We start from the raw sequence: 23,330 nt of genomic DNA, 5'->3' as shown, positions 1-23,330 counted from the left end.
TCATTTTGAGTCTGTTTAACCTAGAAAAAATGTGTGAAAGGGCACTGAGCAGCTTTGTGGGCAAAGCTTTGAGAACAACTCGTCCCATATGGGCTTGAATGTGTCAGTGGAAAACATGTTTTTTGGAGAGATTAAATCAGCCTCCTATCTGTTGGGTTGCCTTGAAAGCTCTGATAAATGTGAGAAGGGAGTCACATGGCACGGAGATATGATTTATCTGAAAACAGGTTTTTTAACCAGTTCTGTATAAATTCACCTTTCCTAGGCTGAGTTCAACTTCACATCAAACCATGAAGCTGATTTTGATCTTCAGTGCCCTCTTTGGGGCTGCCTTGTGCCTGGAAACCTTTGTTGGGTGAGTTTATGCTTTTGTGGAAGCCCTTTCTGTTTTCCAGTTGGGTTTTTTTTTGTGATCTTAACTACAAAATCTGCTTGGGGCTCATTCTTTCCTTTTTATCTTGTGGTTTTGGTGGTCTGGTGTTTGAAGGAACCCCTCTTTTAAGTTTCATTTGGGTTTTCTAAGGAAAAGGCTCTCGAATTTAGAAGGTCTCTAAATTTATCTTCCCCCAAGGCTTTATTTTGCCTTTCACTGTACCTAGGGAGCAGTCTTGAGCCTTGATCTGGAGCTGAACCTCGCTTGCAAACCTTGAGTGTTCAGTTTGACAGAGCCATGAGACCAGAACCTGGCCTCATATCACAAAGGTCACCAGTTTCCCCTTGTTTGTGAAGTTTCTTATTTTTCTTTAAATACTTAATCCTCTCCAGAGCCTTTCTAAGCATTTTCAATCCCTATTTCCAACCATTATCTCTATGTTGCATTGCAAAATTATCTCCTGGTGTGTTTCCTCACAGTCCTACTGGTTACTTAGGAACCTTAATAGAAGATGATAAAACCCAGGATAGATACTTCTGAGATGTAATAAGAGATCCCAGGGAGTGAATCTGTATATGAAATTGTAAGAATTAAGAATAAGAATTAAGAATAAGAAATAATACACATAATTTACTAACACCTTGGGGTTCATAAAGCCAGGAGAAACTATTCTGATCATTTATTCTGGGCTCTGGAGTGACATAGACTGGATTCTGGTGAACTCATCCCTCAGTCATGTCCAGTAGCTGTGGTTAACGAGCCTCATCTCTTCAGAGAAGAACCCAAGCCAGAAATAAAGCTTATGGTGGTGGAGAATCCAATAAAAAGTTACTAGTGTGCTAAAGTGCCTCCAGTCTTGGTTCATCAAAAGAATCTGATGGAACCTGGTGTTAACAAGTGTCTCTTCTTCAGATGTTTAACTAGTTATTAATCCAGTGCACGTGTAGCAGGCTGGCTACACAAAGAGTTCAACCCTTGTTGAACAAGAGTTGGTTGGTCTCTTGGGGGACACTAAGTCCCTTTCAGCCTGTAGCATGCAAGCAGCTACCCACCAAATTAATGACCTTAATAATAACCTAATTCAACCAGGTGCCTTCTTGAGACTGTTTTTGAAGACTTAACTGTTTTCTTGCAGGCACCAGGTTCTCCGAATCAAGACCAGAAATGAGGAGGAGGTTAAGAAGTTACAGCTTTTGGAATCTCTGGAACACCTTGGGGTATGTTATTACCACAGAGGTGTTTTTCAACCTTTCAGACCCTGGTAGGGCTTTGTATCATGCTTGGAAGATTCATACCACACCGTGGCAGCTGTCAGGATAATTTACTGTCTCCATACTTGATGCTTGACCTGCAAGTTCTAGAACCAGCTTGGTATTGAGCAATGCAGTTTGTCTCTTCTTCCTGCTGGGTTCACAATCATGTTTGAGCTGCTCTGCTCTAAATCTTAGTACCAAAAAGCTTTTCTTTTCAGTGAGAATCCTGATGGGTTTGTGCTTGTCTCCCAGGGTTGTGGGAGGAATTTCTTAGCTGGTCTACACTGTATTGAAAGGGGAAAACGTGCTGTAAGATGCTGGGTTATTGGTGTTCTTATTGCTGTGGGTGAGAACGTGTGTTACCACATTCTTTAAAATATATTGATCTGGATAGCAGAGAAAAGGAGATTTTAAAAAGCCCCACTGAAGGAGAACTAGGAGGAGAAATAAAACCAGTGGGTTTGATGTTGCTGAATACTGTAATGCAGAGCTTTTCCTGAAAGTACTTCTGGTGATGGGGAGAATAGTAGAATGGTCATCACAGAAGATGACTGAAGCTCTCAAGTCAGTGAAAATGCTGGTTTTAGTTTCCTGCAGAAAACCAAATGGTTTGGGGTTTTTTTTTATGAGTTTGCCACAATAACTGATGCAAGATTCTGGAGAGGCCAAGCTAAAAATGGAGCAGGAGGGGACACAATACTGCAGGAGAGTTTGGGAGAAACCAGCCTTTCTGAAGCTTTTCTAAAGAACACTTTCCCCAAACCAAATCCATTTTCCTTCCTCTTTTCAGCTTGATTTCTGGATAAACCCCTCCTCCCCTGCCCTCCCCGTGGATGTGCGAATCCCTGCGAACAGTGTCCAAGCAGTCAAAGCCTTCCTGGAGTCCTATGGGATTGCATACTCCATCCTGATTGAAGATCTGCAGGTATGCCATGCCACTGGCATGCCATTAACTTCCTTTGGAAACAACTAGGGACTCCCAGTCTATCCCTGTTCATTAATCATAGAATCACAGAATCATAGGGGTTGGAAGGGACCTCCAGAGCCCATCAGGTCCAACCCCCTGCCAAATCAGGGTCCCTAGGACAGGTCACAGACTGTGTTTAGAGCAGCTCTGGGCCCATATGGTTTGCTCCATAGCCATGGGACACTTGGATCTGGGGCTGGTTAGGTGGTTATTTGAGGCTGGTTAGAAGTTTGCAAATAAAAGGGACTTTTTCACAATGTTTGAATGTCTTCTTTTAGGTTGTTCTAGATAAAGAAAAGCAAGATATGGCCTACAGTCAACAAAGGGAACGCAGCAGCAACAGCTTCAACTATGGAACTTACCACTCCCTGGATTCTGTGAGTACCTCAGCTTTGGGGGGAAGAGGATTCTTTCTTTTTGTGGCCTTTTTTCATGCAATCTTCAATTAAATATCCTATATTAGGATATAAAATGTCTTTCCATCTTCTTTTGGCACGTGGTTTTGGTGCCTTCTCTTCTCCAGGCTGACCCAGCCCAGCTCCCTCAAGCCTCTCTTCATAGGGGAGCTGCTCCTGCCCCCTGAGCATCTTCATGGCTCCTCTGACCCCTCTCCAACAGTCCCACATCTTTCTTGTCCTGGGGCCCCAGCTCTGGACACAGGACTCCAGCTGGGGCCTCACAGGGCAGAGCAGAGAGGGACAATCCCCTCCCTGTCCCTGCTGCCACCCCTCTGCTGATGGAGCCCAGGATCCCATCGCCCTTCCCAGCTGCCAGAGCCACTGCTGGCTCAGAGGAAGCTTCTCCCCCACCAGAACCCCCAGGTCCTTCTCAGCAGGGCTGCTCTCCAGGAGCTCTTCTCCCAGGCTGTATCTGTGTCTGGGATTCCTCTGGCCCAAGTGCAACACCTGACACTTCCCAGTGTTGAACCTCATCAGGTTCACCCAGTCCCACCTTCCCAGCCTGTCAAGATCCCTCTTCATCAAGCCCTACAGCTGCTCTGGGCAGCACTCTACATGACCACAACGTAACCAGCCCTGTGGCTTTTCATTTCAGATCTATGCAGAGCTTGATCATCTTGCCTCTGAGTACAGCAGCCTCGTGAGTAAGCACCAGATTGGAGAATCCTATGAGAAGAGGCCTTTGTACGTCCTCAAGGTAGGACGCGCACCGCGGAACGCGCTCCTACACACACGTATCCATATCCCAACCTACATGAGTATTACAGATAACAGCACAGTTCAGTCCAAAGCATCCCAATCTGGGATGTTGTGGGCTGGATGGTGACAGGGAGAGTTTGAAAACCACCTGCTTTGTTTGACAGTTCAGCACCGGAGGAAACAACCGCCCCGCGATCTGGATCGACGCCGGAATCCATTCCCGAGAGTGGGTCACTCAAGCGAGCGCACTGTGGATAGCTAAAAAGGTCATGGATTTTTCTCTTTAGCTTGGGAACACCTCTGTTTAGAAGTATATCACACTTGTATGTGTTTTAGCTAACTCTCCTTGAGCCCCTAGAGAGGATATGACAGCTGCCTAGGCAAAGAATCCAATCAAATCTGTGTTTCGTTAGGACAGCTGGGTTTAGGTAGGTGAAACCTAGAGGTTCAGGTGGAATCAGTGAGGATGGCAGGGCTAATAGTTATACAGATAATTAAGAACTTGGAAATTCGTTTGCTGCTTTGGTCTGCTGACAGAAAAACTGTGTGGTTTTATCTTTCACAAAAGGGGAAAAAAATCCAGCTTGGTATGAATGATTGAAATGATTTGAATTATTTGAATGATTGAAATAATTGAAATGATTGAAATAATTTGAATTATTTGAATGATTGAAATGATTGAAATTCTGCTGGAAACGATGAAGCTGCTGGAGGAGTGCAGCCCAGTTGGGTGTTCCCAGCCTGGCTAATCCATCACAATCTTAATGCCAGCCTTGGCCCCTTCTCCAGGACAGGCAGGAGACAATTTTGTTGCCCTCTTCTGTTAACTTCAGAATAAAACAAGCAGCCAGATTCATTGCTCTCTCCAGGCTCCAAGTCTACCAAGGAGCAGTTATGGCCAGCAGATAATCAATGTTTCTTGTGTCCCTGCCCTGAAAGCCAGACGTGCCCCTCGTCCGTAGCTGTTAGAGCATAAGTGTGTGGGAAAGAAATACACTGATAATCACAGTGTGTCGTGTTGTCTCTGCTTAGATTGCCTCTGACTATGGGAATGATGCATCCATCACCTCTCTGCTGAACAAAATGGACATTTTCCTGCTGACAGTCTCAAACCCTGATGGATATGTGTTCACTCACACCACGGTGAGTAAGCGTGCTCTGTGACTGAGCTGTCACACTCTTCCAAGCCAGCTATGAATAGGAGAGAAGTGGGCTCTGCAAGTCTGTTCATTAATGTTTTAAGGAGAAGTTAGGAAAGAGTTGGGCAGCCAAAGATACTAATTACTTGCCTAACCCATCTTAACCCTCTGGAAACTCATCATCCCTTTGGTTTTTTGCCCATCTTGGCAGTCAGCTCACCAGAAATAACCTTAGGCTCGTGTCTAGCATCCCTTCCTGGTGAATGGCAACTATTTCTAGGCAGGGTTTTAATGAGAGGACCAAGATTTGCTTCTTCTCAAAGCCTCAGCTTGTGTTCTCTGGTTTAGAATCGCATGTGGCGCAAGACCCGCTCCAAGAATCAAGGCAGTCTGTGTGTTGGAGTCGATCCAAACCGGAACTGGGACGCAGGTTTTGGAGGTAGGAATAAAACTTCTGGCTTCTGGTTGTCACTGAGAAGAAAGTTCCTTTCCGTGGTCCCCAGATCCTGTCACACAGGACCAGCAGTTGCCTTAATATAAGGGATTCCACAAGAAAATGGTCTGATAGGAGGCTGTAGGGCCATGAAGATACTCAGAGGGCTGGAGCACCTTCCCTACCAAGAGAGGCTGAGGGAGCTGGGCTGGGTCAGCCTGGAGAAGAGAAGGCTGTGGGGGGACCTCATTGCACCTTCCAGTCCCTGAAGGGACCCCAGGAACAGGAGGGGAATGGGCTTGTTAAAGGGCAGAGACTGGCAGAACAAGGGGGCTGGAGTGAAGCTGGAGGAGGGAAGGGGGAGAGGAGATATTAGGGGGGAAGTTCTTTGCAGAGAGAGTGGTGAGGGGCTGGAAGGGGCTGCCCAGAGAGGGGGTGGGTGCCCCATCCCTGGGGGTGTCCAAGGCCAGGTTGGCTGGGGCCCTGGGCACCCTTGTGTAGCTCCAGGCCTGGAGGTTGGTGTCCCTACCTGTGGCAGGGAGGTTGGAGCTCTGTGACCCTTGGGGTCCCTTCCAACCCAGACCAGTCTATGATTCTGTGATAGCTGTCTTTTGTAGAGCTAATTTTGCATTGATTAATTGCCAGTAAGGACAAGGTGAAGGCAGCTATCTGTATCCCCCAGAAGTATGTCCCTTGAGTGTTCATCCCCCATCACTGCCATTCAAGCATTTATCTGTACTTAAGGCCTTGCCCTTGGCTGAAGACATGTTCTTAGGAAAGCCAGGCTTTCTGTTGCTCCACTCTGACCTTTCCTGAATGCCAGTTCTCACAGGTTTCTCTTTGTTCCTCCCCTGTGCCAACAGGTCCTGGAGCCAGTAGTAATCCCTGTTCTGACTCTTACCGTGGGCCCAGAGCCAACTCAGAGGTGGAAGTTCAAGCTGTTGTCAACTTTATTAAGAACCATGGAAACATCCAGGCCTTCCTCACCCTTCACAGTTACTCTCAGCTCCTGATGTATCCCTATGGCTATAAATGCACTGAACCAGCAGACTACGTTGAGCTGGTGAGATGTGATGACTTGGCTCTAGCCTCCTCTCTTCTCTCCAGCTGGATTTCTGTGCTTTCCTGACTCCTGCCTTCAGTTTTGGGCCCCTCACTACAGAAAAGACCTTGAGGTGCTGGAGTGAGTCAGGAGAAGGGCGACAAGGCTGGGGAAGGGGCTGGAGGGCAAATCCTTTGAGGAGCCACTGAGGGAACTGGGGGTGTTGAGCCTGGAGAAGAAGAGGTTAAGGGGAGATCTAATCACTCTCTAAACATCTTCCTGGAAGGAGGGTGTGGACAGGTGGGGGCTGACCTGTTCTCCTTAGGACAAGAGGAAATGGCATCAAGTCACGCCAGGGAGTGTTTAGATTGGATATTAGGAAAAACTTCTACCCAGAGAGGGTTGTTAGGCCTTGGAATGGGCTGTCCAGGGAGGTGGTGGAGTTTCCATCCCTGGAGGTGTTTAAAAGACAGGTAGGTGTGGTGCTGAGGGACGTGGTTAGCAGTGGTTGGCAGGTTTAGGTGGTGGTTGGACTTGATGATCTAAAGGGCCCCTTCCAAGATAATTCCATGATTCTATACTCAGGTATTACAGTGAGATTCCAGGATTCCAACAAGAGGCTGAACTCCTCCATCCCTAAGAGGAACCATCTGTGAGAGCCAACAAAACCCCAGTGCAATGCAGTGCCTCTGCAAGAGAAACCTTGCCCATGTGCAAAGACATGCCATCCCCACCCATTCTCAGCCCTCTTCGCTCATCCATGTTGCTTTCTTTCTGCTTCAATGACATCACCACAGCAGTGATGACGTCTTTGAGATGCTATGAATCTCACAATCATCATTCAAATAAGAAAAGACCTCTGGAGGTCTGTAACCATGGCTGAAAGCAGGCAGGCTTTGGAGTCAGAGCTGATGGCAAGGTTGGATCAGGTTGCTTAGGGATTTTGATTAATTATTTTTATGTCTTTTGCTATTTCTAAAGACAAATTCCACAGCTTCTTCAAGCCCTTCCCAAAGTTCCCCCACCATCAGGGAGGATTTGCTTTATCCCAACACCTAAATGCTGTTCTCCCTGTGGCAGTTTGTTTGTTGCTACTCATCCTTTTGCCCTACACCTCCAGGAAGAGCCTGGCTCTTTTCTCCGCAACCACCCATTGAGTGGTTGAAGTGAGCACAGAGCTGAGTACCAGAAGGTCTCAGACTGTCTTGGGGTTTTAACTGGTATCTGGTGAACAAGACAGTCAGGGAGATGAAACACTGGATGGTCAGAAATAGAACCTGCTGTGATTCAGTTCATCTGCAATGTCACCTCCCAAAAGTACTGTGGAAACCAAGAGTGATTAAGAAATTGATTGATTGATTGATTGATTGATTGATTGATTGATTTCACACCACCCACCACAGAATTGTAGGGGTTGGAAGGGACCTCCAGAGATCTTCAGGTCCAACCCCCTGCCAAAGCAGGGTCCCTAGGACAGGTCACACAGGTCGGTGTCCAGATGGGGCTGGAATCTCTCCAGAGAAGGAGACTCCACACCCCCTGGGCAGCCTGTCCCAGGGCTCCCTCACCCTCACTGGGAAGAAGTTCTGCCCCACATTGGGGGGAACTCCCTGTGCTCCAACTTGAGCCCATCGCCCCTTGTCCTGTCCCCACAGACACTGAGCAGAGGCTGCCCATGGTCCCCTGTGTCCCACCCTTCAGCTATTGATCCCCATTGATCAGATCCCTTCTCAGGCTTCTTCTCTGCAGGCTGAACAGCCCCAGCTCCCTCAGCCTTTCCTCCTTTGGCACTAATTTATCTGGGGATCAGAGACTTAGTGAAAGATGGTGGGGATCTCCCCAAGGTATGGTTCAGGTCGGCCAAATCTAAACATTTACCAGCTGCTTTCTGAGTCATCCTTCATCCATTCATCTTCCTCCTCTCCAGGATGCCTTGGGAAAAGCTGCTGCCAGTTCCATCCGCTCCCTGTACGGCACCACCTTTACAGTGGGCAGCATTTGCACTACTATCTGTGAGTATTTTACTAGCCTGAGCTTTTTACTGGCTGTCCCAGGGTAAGATTCTCTCTCCCCACCCCAAGGCAGCAGGACAGGGAGCTGGAATCCCTCCTCTCTTCACCACACCACCTCTTCTCCCTCTCAGACCAAGCCAGTGGAGGCAGCATCGACTGGAGCTACGATAACGGCGTCAAATACTCCTTCGCCTTCGAGCTGCGAGACACAGGCAACTACGGTTTCCTCCTGCCAGCCAACCAGATTATCCCATCTGCAGAGGAGACGTGGCTGGGGCTGAAGAAGATCATGGAGCACGTGAGAGACAACTCCTCCTGAGAGCTGGGGTGGGGATCAGCTGGAGCAGCAACCTCACAACCCCTCAGGGTTTGCTGCAGCCGTGACGGCGACGGCGCCTGGCTGAATAAAAACCCTGTGTGTGTCACTTCTTACAGCAAGACATGGTTAATGCTTCTCTTGTTCACTGCGCCTCTGGATGCATGGTAGACCCCCTCAGAAGATATTTAGGGGACAGTTGTAGTCCCCCTCAATGAGACGTAGCAGTGGAGGGTGCGACCGCGTTGTGTGGCTGTTGTGATGTCAGAGTGTGAGAGGAAGAGAGGGGGGCTTTTCCCCCACCCAGCTAAAAAAGGCTGTTTGGGTCTTTGGGGATCTTCTTCTAATGTGCTTTTTGTGTGGCTCTTCCTTGGCAGCTGATCTGAAGAGGACCTGTCTTGAGGTGCAACAAGCAGAGGATGTGCTTGAAGGGAGGGGGTGGTTTTGTGGTGGAATTCTACATTTTAGGGAACTACTGTGTATCATAGAATCATAGAATGGTCTGGGTTGGAAGGGACCCCAAGGGTCACAGAGCTCCAACCCCCCTGCCACAGGCAGGGACACCAACCTCCAGCCTGGAGCTACACAAGGTTGCCCAGGGCCCCAGCCAACCTGGCCTTGAACACCCCCAGGGATGGGGCACCCACCCCCTCTCTGGGCAGCCTGTTCCAGCACCTCACCACTCTTGCTGTAAAAAACTTCCCCCTAATATCTAATCTAAACCTTCCCTCCTTTAGCTTTAGTCCATTCCCACTTGTCCTGCCATTATCTGCTCTTTTAAAAAGTCGAATCCCCTCCTGCTTATAAGCTCCCTTCAGGGTCGGGAAGGCTGCAATGAGGTCCTCCTTCTCAAGAGGAAGCTCAAGAGTTCTTCTCACCAAAACACTGTTGCATTGCAATAATAAATTGATTTCCTGGGTTAGTCATCTTGAGATGTTCCACACATCTCTTGCAACCAGTTCCTTTGTTCAGGGACCTGATTGTTTTCTGTTCCATCCATCTGTCTCATTCATTACCTGGCTTCCTGTCTCCTTGAAGAAGAACATCCACCTCTGGCACTGTGCTTGACTCTTGTCATGCATCATATTCAAGCAAGCTTGGAATGGCTTTCTGATCACTTACCAGCTGAGACTTCAAGTTGTTGACCAGCTGGGCTGGGGCCCTTGATGGCCTCAACAGGTCATCTGGAAAGTTAATTGCTCCCCTACTGCAGTGTAGCCAGGGCTGGAGGGGGGTTACATGAGCCCACCTCATGCCACTCTGGTCACGTCTTATGGACAGTGAGAGAGGACAGGGCCAGGTTGGCTGGGGCCCTGGGCAACCTTGTGTAGCTCCAGGCCTGGAGGTTGGTGTCCCTGCCTGTGGCAGGGGGGTTGGAGCTCTGGGACCCTTGGGGTCCCTTCCAACCCACACCAGGCTGGGATTCTATGATTCTGTGACAGGGAAGAACTTTTTCGTGGTGAAGGAGCCCTGGGACAGGCTGCCCAGGGGGTGTGGAGTCTCCTTCTCTGGAGAGATTCCAGACCCATCTGGACACCGACCTGTGAACAACCCCAGGGATGGGACACCCACCCCCTCTCTGGGCAGCCTGTTCCAGCCCCTCACCACTCTCTCTGGAAAGAACTTCCCCACAATATCTCATCTCAACCTTCCCTCCTCCAGCTTTAGGCCTGGAGCATCTCCCCTGGGAGGAAAGGCTGAGGGAGCTGGGGCTGTTCAGCCTGGAGAGAAGAAGCCTGAGAGGGGATCTGATCACTGGTTCTCAAGAGCTGAAGGGTGGGACCCAGGGGGCCATGGGCAGCCTCTGCTCAGTGTCTGTGGGGACAGGACAAGGGGTGATGGGCTCAAGTTGGAGCACAGGGAGTTCCCCCCCAATGTGGGGCAGAACTTCTTCCCAGTGAGGGTGAGGGAGCCCTGGGACAGGCTGCCCAGGGGGTGTGGAGTCTCCTTCTCTGGAGAGATTCCAGCCCCATCTGGACACCGACCTGTGTGACCTGTCCTAGGGACCCTGCTTTGGCAGGGGGGTTGGACCTGATGATCTCTGGAGGTCCCTTCCCACCCCTGTGATTCTGGGATTCAGTGAGTTTCTCTTTTGTGGATGCTGCTCCTGCAAACCTGGGGGCTCTGCCAGCGCTCGCTTCTGAGGGCAGAAGGGGCAGGTGCAGAGAGGGGCTGGGGTTTAGCAGCATAATCCAGCCTCAGGACGCTGCCAGGTCACCAGCTGCTGGCATGAGGGAGAGGTCTCCTGGCCTAATGTCCCTGTGTGGTTTGGTTAGAGGCAGGACAGAGGTGGGAGGACACCTGCTCTCATCCCACACAGCCATTTCCCACCCCCTCCAGCATCCTCCTCCCTCCTCCTGCTGTTCAGCCTCCTAATTTCATGGGGATTAAGAGCGCTGAGCTCAAGGGCCGTGCACGGGAGCCACCGGAGGGGCAGAGATTAGCAATCCCTGCTGCTGCTGCTGCAGTGATTATCGAGTCTAACAGGTTTATCTCCACATCCTGGCGTTCCCCAGGGCAGCTGGGGAGTTACTCACTCCTCTGGGAGCTTGGCAGGAGAGAGCAAACGCACCTGACGCAGCGCTTAGTGCGGACTCAGAGGCTGCTGGCAGGGAAAGGAAGAGGAAGGTGCAGCTGGAAAGCACCATGGGGGGTTGGTTTTGGGGCTAAGAGGAGCTGGTTTTGGAAAGCAAACCTAAGCACGGGGTAGGTGGTCCTCACACACATCCCCATCTCCAAAAAATCCTTCGGCTGGTGGCAAAACCACCCCTGGTAGAACCCTGTTGATGTGGGGCCCACCACTGGCCCTTGGACCTCAGTCAGCTGCTGCCACCAGAGCTGGGACCTTACGGCAGGAGGTGGGCAGGAGCTGCAGAGCCCAAGGAGCCTCTGCTGGGGTTGTAGACCTGTGGCTTCACTCTGGCTTTGATGCTCATAAAATCCTGGAGTGGTTTGGGTTGGAAGGAGCTTTAAAGACCACCTAGTACCAACCCTCTGCTAGCCCAGCTTGCCCATTCCAACCACCCAGGTCCTGAGTCCACCTGTCTTGACGACGACTCAGTCCAGTTTTTGGACCCCTGGCACCACAGAACCCTTGGAGCAAGGCTGATGGAGGCCACCAAGAGGGACAGGGGGATGTGTCCCATGATGGGATGCTGAGGGAGATGGGCTGCTTTGGCCTGGGGGTGAGAGAGATTTGGGGTGGGGGCACCTAATGAAGAGGTTAGTGAGGGAAGAGGGGATGGGAGCGACAGCGGCATCAGCTGAAACAAAAGCCAGGCTGGACATGCAGATACAGCCCTCCCACGGTCCCATCCCACCTCAACATGATCCTGCCTCCATGAGGACCCTTCCCTGGCACCACCAGCCAGTCCCAGCTCCCCAGCATCCCCAGCTCTGCACGATGAGGCCGTTACAGACCTCCAACCACGGCACCTTCCCTCCGACACACCCAGACGAGCGGGTGGTAGTGGGGGAAAAGCACAGACAGATGATGTCTGCTGCAATACTGACCAAGATGATGATTGCCAGCCTGGGAACCCAGCCCAGGAACCCAGAGCATCCTTGACAAGTGCAGACAGAAGCTCAGGGCCATCACAGATAAGTGCACAACAATGAGGCTGCTGTCACCTGCGGAACAAAGACGCTGCTATAACCCGTGGAACAAAGAAACCACTATGATGACCCAACCTCCTTGAGACAGCAGAAACCAGCAGCAGCCACTCCAGGAGCTTCTGTCCTGCACCCACTCAGACTTCTACCCTAAAGACCTACAAATAACTCGCTTTCCACCCAAAAAAGGAGCCGTTCTCCCAGTCTCCAAACCCCTCCCACCCTCGCTGGCTCCGTGACACCCGTCGTCGTCAAGGTGAAGCTTCATCCATCATCAGCTGGCCCCGGTCCTGGGAGAGGTTTGATGAGCAGCCCTGGTAATAATTTGATGATCTATTTTGAGCCTTTATTGATGCCTCTGTGCCTGCACTCGTATAAAGTAATCCAGGTGTTTATACGCTCGCTCTTCTGCCTAGTAAAGCCGTAGTAGCTCGTCACGGGCGCTCCCTTGGCTGGTCATAATTACACTCGACTTCCTAAAGCAACTTGGAATCAGTTCATTAGTGGAAACAAAGCACTGTGTCCTTGTACACGCTGGGGTCCTGTGATCCCACCGTCTCCACCATCCCACACCCGTGAGTTGAGCTGGGGTGGCGACTGTGGCCGTGACACCTCCGCGCCCCACGCTGGGTACGTAGGCACGCGCCCTGGCAGGAGCTGAGCCCTGAGGAAGCTGTTATCAGATCTTTCCCCAATTTTGGCTGCTCTTTTATTGACTTGGCTGAATAAAGCAAACATTTGGGGCTCCTGGGAGCCGTTCCTGGCTTATCTGTCGCTCCCAGCTCCGCGGGGACAGCAGATGTGGCCTTGGTGAGAAGGTCTATGAGCGCCCCTGGAGTGCTATATAGGGGGGCTGTATATGCCCTCAGGGCTTGAAGCTCGTCTGTGCCCACTCACCATGAAGTTCCTCCTGGTCTTCGCCGCCCTCGTAGCGGCCGCCCGCGGCGAGCAGCTCTTTGTGGGGTGAGTCCTGCCGAAAGCCGGGGGCAGGGGGGTGTTGGTGGGGCACCCTGCTTGGGAATGGGGGCTGGGGTGAGGGGTGCCTGGCTCTGTTCACTCCCCTTTGGGGTCCACGAGAACAGTGAGATCCCAAAGGGGGAAAATAGATCGGCTTTTGCCACGTGGATAGTGGGAAAGACGTGGTTTCACCACCCCAGCTGTGGAGGGAGGTTTTGGGCATGGAGCAGGTAGAGTGGTAAATCCTCAGAGCATCACCTGAGCTTTGCCAGGGGAAGGGAAAGCTCACTGCTGGGGGAGTGTTTCCCTGCTCTGTGGGAGGCTGTAGCCATCCCCAGGGGGAGCCCAGCCAGGCTGGAGCAGAGGCTACAAGAGGAAGTACCCAACATATAGATACAGTCAGAGAATGTCTATATGTCAGCTATTCCCTAACATTTTGGGAGGTCTCATGATATAAACAAGGCTGGGGACCACCTCAGGCTCCCTGGCACTCACTGGTTTTCCTGCTGTGGCTCTTCTGAACTCACATTTTTCACTCACAACACCAAACTGACTCACTTTCCCACCCGTGGAGCCCTGCCTCTGCCCAGCCCACCGCGGGGCAATGCCAGCAGCAGAGCTCCAGCTCCTTCTTCCCCCCCTTCCCCATCCTGTGCTCCCTCCTGTGTATTGCTGACAGCTCTGCCTCCCTTGCAGGGACCAGGTCCTCCGCATCATGGCCAGCAACGAGGAGCAGATCACCCTGCTCAAGGTGCTGCATGAGCTGACAGAGCTTCAGGTGAGCTGCGGCGGGGTCCTGAGCATCCCCCCCCCGCCCCCAAGGTTGGAAAACTCCCTGATGACACCCAGGGCTTCCCCCCCTTTTGATTCCACATCCCATTTTGGATACATACAGTTTATAACTATGCAAATACCTGACTTGGCTTAGGGTCCCTTGAGCCCTCCTGTTTCAGATGGAGCGGGAACACCCCAGCCACCGACCGCGGCGGTCTTGGTCCCAGCCTCAGTGTCCAGGGCTAAAATGTCATTGCTTTTCCCCACCCCCCCCCTCCACTTGAGCTATGATGTAACCCTGCTGTGTTTGCCCTGGTTGCTTTGAGCCTGTGAATCCCAGTGGAAAAATCCCAGACTCATAGAGCTGTAGGGGTGGGAAGGGACCTCCAGAGATCATGGGGTCCAACCCAGGGTCCCTAGGACAGGTCACACAGGTCGGTGTCCAGATGGGGCTGGAATCTCTCCAGAGAAGGAGACTCCACACCCCCTGGGCAGCCTGTCCCAGGGCTCCCTCACCCTCACTGGGAAGACGTTCTGCCCCAGATTGGGAGGGAACTTTGAATGAAGCAGTGGGAGCAGCAGGAAAGAGATGGGGGGGGGGGGGGTGTGTGAACGGCACCTGCACCTCAAAGCTCATGTAGGGAGTCACATCTATCGAATTAAAGAGCAAAACTAGAAGTGCAGTGACCCTGGGTGTCCTACTGCATCTGCTCAGATCCCAAACACTCACCGTTCAGAGGGATCTTTGCAGCCAACAAGCAACTGGGGCTGACTTGTGTTTCTGTAGAAGATCTGCTGTGTCAGGCAACGGGACCCTGACCCATCCTTGTGCCCATGTGTGTCCCAAAACTTGTCTAAATGCCTTTTTTAATCATAGAATCATAGAATCCCAGACTGGTCTGAGTTGGAAGGGACCCCAAGGGTCCCAGAGCTCCAACCCCCCTGCCACAGGCAGGGACACCAACCTCCAGGCTTGGAGCTACACAAGGGTGCCCAGGGCCCCAGCCAACCTGGCCTTGAACACCCCCAGGGATGGGGCACCCACCCCCTCTCTGGGCAGCCCCTTCCAGCCCCTTCATCACTCTAATCCTTCAATGGCAGCTCTGTGAGACCCCTTTTGGTGCTGGGGAGCTCAGCAGATGAGCATCCAGCACAGGACAAGGGACAATCTCTCTCCTCTCCCTCACAACAGCTTGACTTCTGGCGTCACCCCACCAGCCCCGGCCACCCAGTTGACCTGCGGGTGCCCTTCGCCAGCCTCCAAGCAGTCAAAGTCTTCCTGGAGTCCCATAGCATTTCCTACAGCATCATGATTGAGAACGTGCAGGTAAAGGGCTGTGGCTGGGAGCAGGATGAGCTCCCACAGTTCCATCCCAAGAGCTGTCACCCCCCCCCATGAAAAAGTTCTTCCACAGATCAGTGTGGAACTTTGAATGAAGTGGTGGGAGCAGCAGGAAAGAGATGGGTGGAGGGATGGGAAAAGCTGGAAACCATGAGGAGATGGAAGGAAAAACCCAACTCTCTGCTCCTCCCACCTTCTTTGATTGGGGTTTGGGTATTTCCCCCCCCCCCTCCTACACAGGAATTATTGGATGAGGAGAAAAGAACCATGATGAAGTCCAAGAGGATCGAGAGAAGCACCAACACGTTTAATTTCGCCTCCTACCACACGATAGATGAGGTACTTTGCCCTGCAGAACATTCCCTTCACCTTGCTGGGGGGGGGTCAGGCTCAGCCCATGCCTTGGTTGCAGCCAGGCAGTGACCTTCACAGTGGCAGCAAGACCTCCCCAGGAGACATCTCCTCCTTTGGCATGACCCCACCTCGCTGGGAGACATCTCCAACTTCATTTTGGGGGTCAAAGCTTGTGCCTGGAGCCCAGTGGGTGGCTGAGATGGTGTGTGGGAGGGTGTATCTCAGAGCTTTTTTCCCCCCCAGTGTGCCTTTTATTCTGCTTTTTGCAAAAGCCTTTGTGATGTGCACCTCCCTGCTTGCTCAGAGGTCTTCTCCAGCAAAGCTCTGCGTGTTGCAGCCGATGCTGGATATCCCACAGACCAAAAGGAAAGCCAAGGGTGAGCCTCATGACCCAGCAACTCCTTCTTGCAGATCTATGACTGGATGGACACGCTGGTGGCTGATCATCCCAACCTCGTTAGCAAGCTCCAGATTGGGCACAGCTATGAGAACAGACCCCTGTACGTGCTGAAGGTGGGTACTGGGGGGGGTTTCTCACTGGGGGGTCTCTCCCCTTGCCCACCCCTGGGGAGACCAGGGGGCTGAAATCCCCTTTCTCCATACAGTTCAGCACCGGGGGTTCGAATCGGCCGGCTATCTGGCTGGACACTGGTATCCACTCCCGGGAATGGATCACCCAAGCTACTGGCATCTGGACAGCCAACAAGGTAACCACGTGCCCTGGAACCCCAATTCTCACCCCAACCCTTTCCCAACACCTCCCCCTGGCTCTGCTTGGTCACATCCCTCATCCCCAAGGGGTACTGAGGCAGCTCCCACTCCCTTTCCACATGCAGATCGCAGAGGACTATGGCACGGACCCCTCCGTCACGGCCATCCTGGACAGCATGGACATCTTCTTTGAGATCGTCACCAACCCCGATGGCTTTGCCTACACCCACAGCTCTGTGAGTGCAGGGGCATCACTGGAGGGGGAACTCCTCCTGCTGCTCAGTGGTTGGCCATGGCTTTTGGGTGGGGAGGGATGTCCTTTCCCACGCGGGACGGCGAGTGGGGGGAGGTGGGTTTCCTCCCACCCCTGGGGATGCTTGGGCAGGGGGACCGTCATCTGTCCCTCAAGGAGCAGGGGATTCACATCCCTCTGATGGTCTTCACCCCACATCTGCTCCTAGAACCGTATGTGGCGCAAGACAAGGTCCACCAAGGCCAGTTCCATCTGCGTCGGCGTGGACCCCAACCGAAACTGGGATGCAGGTTTTGGAGGTGAGAGCCAGGCCACCGGCTCCCCACACTTGGGCATCGCTCGTGCCTCAAAGCAGCAGAGCTTCTAGAGGGGAGAAATGGGGCCGGGAGGAGGGGCTAGGGGGGCTGGAAATCCTTCCCTGAGGCAGCCTCTCCCTGCATGGTGCATCCTCCACCGTGCCCCAGGCTCTGGCTCCAGCAGCAACCCCTGCTCTGAGACCTACCGTGGCCCTTACGCCAACTCGGAGAGCGAAGTGAAGGCCATCGTAGACTTCATCCGCGGCCACGGGAACGTGAAATCCGTCATCTCCATCCATAGCTACTCCCAGATGCTGCTCTTCCCCTATGGCTACAAGACAGCACCTGCACCTGACTACCAGGAACTGGTGAGATGCCCCCAAAACGGAGGTGTGGGGCTGCAACTGCCAGCCTCGTGGGAAGAGTCAGGTTGGACCATCCCAGGACCCTCCTTGCTCCTCTCCTTAGGTGCAACCTGCGTGTTGAAGACCATCACCTAGTTCTGGGAGGGAGGGTGACTGCAAGACATACCTCCCACCTGTCAAAAATTAAGGGTGTTTCAGGGACAAGCGAAAGCAGAGGGGGGTGGGAGACAATGCTGGGCTCTAGACCCCGCTCCCCTGGGGTTTCTACTGCCTCAAGGTCTCGGTCCACCAAGTCTCACCCCTTTTGGGGCTTTCCCTTGCAGAATGAACTGGCTAAAAAGGCTGTGACTGACTTGGCTGCCCTGTATGGGACAAAATACACCTATGGCAGCATCGTGGACACCATCTGTAAGTATCCCCCTCCCCTTCCTGCAGCACCGTGTCCACCACGAGCGCTGGGCGTTGGGTTCCCACCTCCCTTCTTCTCCCCTCAGACCTGGCAGATGGCACAACGGTCGACTGGGCCTATGACAACGGGGTGAAATACTCCTTCACCTTCGAGCTGAGGGACACAGGGCGCTACGGCTTCCTTCTGCCCAGCAACCAGATCATCCCCACCGCTACCGAAACCTGGCCGGCTCTGCTGGACATCATGGTCCACGTCCTGGAGCATCCATACTGAACCTAGCACCTCCCATGTCTCAATAAATAACCCTAGGAACTATGGTTTAAGGCTGGCACCTTGATTTTCCCACGTCAGACTTCCAAAAACCAACCCAAAACCCAGGGGCAAAGCTCTGTAGATGTTTATTCCCCGTCGTGACTTCGGTCCTACAAGTCCCCATCCTTTGGACCCAACAGTTCTGAAGGATCTGGGAGGAGATGGGTAGTGTTTGGGGCAACCAAACCTAAATTTGTGGGTTTTGGGGCAGCATTGCTCCATTATTCCCTCCCCTGAGGGCTGGGATTGGGGACACCAGGTACCCTCAGGGGCCATCGCGGGGTGCAAAGTGCTTTTGGGCATTTGCTGTCCTAGGTTGCAACCCAGGATGAGCATCACCTGCTCTGCCCTTTACACCAACCCCCCTCACCACCATCACCACAGCTTCAGTCCCCACCTCACCGAGCTTCCCCCTGATCTTCATCCCCACACCTCCTTGACCCAATTTAGGTCCTTTCCCTCCCTGCAGCTCCCAGCCGCAGCCGGTGCCGTGGGCGGTGGGATTTGGCACCTCCCAGCCTCTCACCCCCACCAGCCAATGGGGTGACTCACAGACGGCCCTGGCTGGTTCCTGGGACAGGTTTGGCCAGGACCAGAACTGCCAAGGAGGGGAGGGGGGGGTGGGTTGAACCTCTGGACTGTGGTTCCCAACCTTGGCCGGTGCCAGCCGGAGCCGTCCCACGGCCCTGGGAAAGGGGACAGCTGTGGGGGGCAGGGCTGGGGGCCACCCTCCTGATGGGATTTAAGAGGCTCTGGGGTGCTGTTGGGACACAGGACAGACTCTCTTGGCTGATGATGATGAGGGTCCTCTTGCTGTTGGCTGCCTTGGTGGCAGCAGCCGCCGGCACCGAGACTTTTGTTGGGTAGGGGTCTGGCTGGTGGGGGTGGCTGGGATGGGGATGGGGGGCACAGGAGCTGGCTCAGCCCTGGGGGGGACAGCACCTGGGAAGAGGGTCATCCATCCCAGGGTGGGGGGTCTGGATGGGACGGGGGTTAGTGCTGGAGATGGGTCCTGCACACCCCCCCCACCACCACCCAACACCCCCTGACCCCCCACAGGCAGCAGGTGCTGCGCATCGTCCCCACCACCCATGAGGAGCTGAGGAAGGTGGAGGAGCTGCAGGACCTCGAGCAGCTGCAGGTACTGGGTGTGGTGGATGGGGGGGGGGGGGCTTTTAGGGACAACCCCCAGCCCACATCCCTTGATCCGCAGCCCCCCTCAAGCCACACCCTAGAGATGGGGCTTTGGGGGTGGGTGAGGGGGGCTGGATGTGGGATGATGGGAACCAGCTGGTGAAAAGCAAGAGAGAAGCTGGTGCTTGGGGGGGACAGCCCACGGGCAGATCTGACACCCCCCCCCCCCCCCCCATCTTGCTTTCTGCCCTTCCAGTTGGATTTCTGGCTGGCACCCCGTGGCCTCGGGCACCCCGTTGACGTCCGCGTGCCCTTCCCCAGCCTGCAGCCGGTCAAAGCCCACCTGGAGGCCAACGGCATCTCCTACTCCATCATGATCCAGGATGTGCAGGTCAGCAGAGGAGGTGGGGGAGATGTAGGGGGGGGGTTCAGTGTAGCAGGTGGGGAGGGATGAGCTCTCATCCTGCCCCACCTTCCCCCAGGCGCTGGTGGACCGCGAGAGGACGGAGATGCTCCGCAGGCAACGCCAGCTGCCCCTCACCACCAACACCTTTGACTATACCACCTACCACAACCTGGATGAGGTGAGCAGCGGCAGGATTTGGAGGTGGAGGGGGGGGGAAGAATAAATCCCAGGTGTGACATCTTTCTCCCCCCATCCCCCCAAGATCTACGACTTCATGGACCTGCTGGTCGCTGAAAACTCCAACTTGGTCAGCAAGCTGGAGATCGGCCGGTCAACGGAGAACCGCCCCCTCTACGTGCTCAAGGTGAGGGTTTGGGGTTTGTGGGGGTGAGCAGAGGAGGGAGCAGGAGCAGAGGTAAAGCCAACCCACCCCCTCTGCTCTTTCAGTTCAGCAAAGGGGGAACAAACCGCCCGGCCATCTGGATCGACACCGGTATCCACTCCCGGGAATGGGTGACCCAAGCCAGCGGTGTCTGGTTTGCCAAGAAGGTATGGGCACCTTCTGGACATGTCCCTAAAGGGCCAGGAGGCCCTGCAGCCACCGTGGATGCCTGGTGGCTGACCCCATGGAGGTGCTCCAACGGTACCAGTAAGCCCCAAACCACCATCCCCTCTAGATCGTCCAGGATCACGAGAGCGATGAAGGTCTGGCTTCCATCCTGGACAAGATGGACATCTTCCTGGAGATTGTCACCAACCCTGATGGCTTCGTCTTCACCCAAACTCAGGTGTGGCCCTGGCTTCCCTCTCCCTTCCTATGGCCATGCAGGATGAGGCTGGGGAGCCAGACTGAGGTGCTGCACAGGGAGGTCCCTTGAAAGCTCAAATCCTCCTGGTCTACATATCCAAGGGGGTGGGAAGGGGACCTCTGTGACTCCTTAGCCCCTGCAGATGACAGACCCCCATCCACTCGAGGCTGGTGGTACCTCCAGCACTGGACATCAGCTGTTTCTGTCCTTCCAGAACCGCATGTGGCGCAAGACCAGGTCCAAGAAGTCGGGCTCCCTCTGCGTGGGTGTGGACCCCAACCGCAACTGGGACGCAGGTTTTGGAGGTCAGAGCTCTCCCACTTAACCCCACGGAAGGGTTCTGTCCTCTGGGTGGAGGCTCTGAGGCCATTTCTGGCTCAGGAGGACTCCCTGAGGGAGGAGATGGGATGTGCTCTCCACGGCAAACACGGGGTTTGGGCTCCCCCAGAGCTTTGGTGTCCCCTAGTGCCCACACATAAAAGCCATGGTACCAGTGTCTAGGAGGATGCCTGAGAGCATCAAACAGCCAAGGGCTGGGAAAAATTCAGCTCTTGGGCTTGGGAAACGACCCCTTTGCTCTTGTGAGTCTCCAACCCACCCAACTGCCACCAAAACACCCACGCTGCATTTTTCCCTTCTCCCCAGGGCCTGGGGCCAGTGGGAACCCCTGCTCAGAGACATACCACGGCCCCTATGCCAACTCAGAGCCTGAGGTGAAGGCCATCGTGGACTTTGTGGAGAGCCACGGGAACATCAAGGCTTTTCATCTCCATCCACAGCTACTCCCAGCTCCTGCTCTACCCCTACGGCTACACCAGCACCCCAGTGCCTGACCAGAAGGAACTGGTAGGGCCGATGTAGAGGGTTTTGGAAAGGGGGGCTGGGATGATGGGAGGCTGCTCTCCTTCTCCAAGGAGGAGCAACCTCCACCGTGCAGCCACACAGGGGGGGCATTGGCAAGCTGGGGAGAAGCTGAGGCTCCACTGCCAGCCCTTGGGGCTGCCCCCCAGGTTTAGGCTACCAAGCTTTTTTGGGATCCTTTCTACCTGTGCTACGAGGGAGAAAACCTCTCCTGGAGGATGAAGCCCACAGGCTTTTCCCTTCCTCCAGCTCCTCTTCCCCTCTTCTGTGTATCCACAGCATGAGATTTCGGCGAAGGCGGTGGCAGCTCTGTCCTCCCTGTATGGCACCTCCTATAAGTATGGCAGCATCATCACCACCATCTGTGAGTAAAGAGAGGGGAGAAAAGTGGTTCCTCCTCCTCCTCCATGAAGCCAAAATCCTCCCTCACACCTCAGCGTAGCGGGAAGGTCCCATGAAGTAACCCTGTAGGGTGCAGAGGGACTGGTGGTTCCTGTCACAGAGTCACAGAGTCCCCAGGTTGGAAAAGCCCTTTGAAGATCATCAAGTCCCACTATTCCCATCCTGTGCTGCCCCAGCTCCCTGAGCACCTCATCTCCCCTCTGGTCAACACCCCCAGGGCTGGGGACTCAGCCCCCTCCCTGGGCAGCCTGTGCCACAGCCCCACAACTCTGCCAGGGAAGAACTTTGCCCTCCCAGCTGAGCTGACCCTGCCCTGGGGCAGCTTGAGCCCATTGCCCCTTGGCCCAGCTCCTGGCCCCTGGCTGCAGAGACCATCGCCCACCTCTCTGCACCCTCATGCCAGGGCAGGGCAGGGGGGAGAAGGGCTCCCCTCAGCCTCCTCTTCTCCAGGCTCAGCACCCCCAGCTCCCTCAGCTGCTCCTCAGAGGATTTGCCCTCCAGCCCCTTCCCCAGCCTGGTTGCCCTTCTCTGCACTCGCTCCAGGACCCCCATGTCCTTCTGGTGCTGAGGAGCCCAGAACTGGACCCAGCACTCCAGCTGCAGCCTCCCCAGTGCCCAGCCCAGGGGCACAAGCCCCTCCCCAGCCCTCCTGGCCACGCTGGCTCTGACACAAGCCAGGCTGCCCTTGGCCTTCCTGGCCCCCCGGGCACACTGCTGGCTCCTGCTCAGGCTGAGCTCACCCCACACCCCCAGCTCCTTCTCCCAGCAGCTCTCCAGCCGCTCTGCCCCAGCCTGGAGCTCTGCTGGGGGTTGTCATGTCCCATGGGCAGGACTCTGCCTTGGCCCTGTTGAACCTCATCCCGTTGGTCTCAGCCTATGGCTCCAGCCTGGCCAGACCCCTCTGCAGACCCTCCCCACCCCCAGGCAGACCCACACATCCTCCCAGCTCAGTGTCACCCCCAAACTGACTGAGGGAACATCACATCCCCTCACCCAGGTCACTGATAAAGATGTTGAACAGAACTGGCCCCAGGACTGAGCCCTGGGGGGGTGCCCCTGGTGAGCAGCCTCCAGCTGGGTTTTTGTCCCCTTGGTTCTTTCCAGATCAAGCAAGTGGAGGAACCATCGACTGGACGTACAACCAGGGTATTAATACTCCTTCACCTTCGAGCTGAGGGACACAGGGCGCTATGGGTTCCTGCTCCCTGCCCAACAGATCGTCCCAACCGCCCAGGAGACGTGGCTGGCCCTGCAGGTCATCATGCAGCATGCACGGGACCATCCCTACTGGACTGGGAGTAGGGGCTGAGTAACGGCTGAGTAGCTGGAGGAGGGAAAGAACGCGATCCATAAAGGCAAAGAAGGTTCAGGAATGCTTGTTGGTGTTTCCCTCCTCCCTTCCATCCCCAAATTGTGGGGGAAAAGGGGTTTTTGGAGACACACTTGACCCTCCTGTGGGTGCACGGGGAGGCCTGGAAGGGGTGTGGAGGAGAGGATGGGAAGGGCAGGATGCAGAAGGAAGGGAGGGACTTGATTTCCCTCTGCTCTGGCACCCTCAGCAAGATGACCCCAAGCTGGGTGGTGTGGTTGATGCAATAGAAGGAGAGGAGCCATCCAGAGGGATCTTGACAGCCAGCCCAG

General features: G+C 54.3%; 3 protein-coding genes across 3 annotated transcripts; all 3 read left to right on the top strand.

Moving 5' to 3' along the window:
- Window positions 1–271: 271 nt before the first annotated feature.
- On the top strand, window positions 272–8,695 carry LOC311192127 (carboxypeptidase A2-like; the record flags this gene model as incomplete). Its single annotated transcript, XM_084264551.1, has 11 exons — window positions 272–355; window positions 1,509–1,590; window positions 2,417–2,551; window positions 2,872–2,970; window positions 3,647–3,748; window positions 3,915–4,016; window positions 4,783–4,893; window positions 5,238–5,328; window positions 6,186–6,385; window positions 8,292–8,376; window positions 8,508–8,695. The coding sequence occupies exons 1-11, from the start codon at window positions 291–293 to the stop codon at window positions 8,693–8,695; spliced, it is 1,260 nt and encodes a 419-aa protein (XP_084120677.1). The 5' UTR covers window positions 272–290.
- A 4,507-nt stretch (window positions 8,696–13,202) lies between these two features.
- On the top strand, window positions 13,203–18,038 carry LOC311192116 (carboxypeptidase A1-like; the record flags this gene model as incomplete). The annotated part of the gene is made up of 11 exons (XM_084264540.1): window positions 13,203–13,267; window positions 13,958–14,039; window positions 15,228–15,362; window positions 15,618–15,716; window positions 16,143–16,244; window positions 16,337–16,438; window positions 16,568–16,678; window positions 16,904–16,994; window positions 17,160–17,359; window positions 17,680–17,764; window positions 17,851–18,038. 11 exons carry the CDS (start codon window positions 13,203–13,205, stop codon window positions 18,036–18,038), a joined length of 1,260 nt encoding a protein of 419 aa, XP_084120666.1.
- Window positions 18,039–18,812: 774 nt separating this feature from the next.
- LOC311204959 (carboxypeptidase A1-like) lies at window positions 18,813–22,998 on the top strand (the record flags this gene model as incomplete). Its single annotated transcript, XM_084279225.1, is given in 13 exon segments — window positions 18,813–18,940; window positions 19,137–19,218; window positions 19,468–19,602; window positions 19,694–19,795; window positions 19,880–19,981; window positions 20,065–20,166; window positions 20,295–20,405; window positions 20,641–20,731; window positions 21,072–21,187; window positions 21,189–21,272; window positions 21,567–21,651; window positions 22,794–22,838; window positions 22,841–22,998. Coding segments are annotated over 13 exon segments (1,341 nt in total).
- Window positions 22,999–23,330: the final 332 nt, after the last annotated feature.

The sequence above is a fragment of the Gallinula chloropus genome, assembly GCF_964237585.1.
Source record: "Gallinula chloropus genome assembly, chromosome: 1".
NCBI classification, from domain to species: domain Eukaryota; kingdom Metazoa; phylum Chordata; class Aves; order Gruiformes; family Rallidae; genus Gallinula; species Gallinula chloropus.
This window is presented reverse-complemented; position numbering and strand designations above follow the sequence as displayed.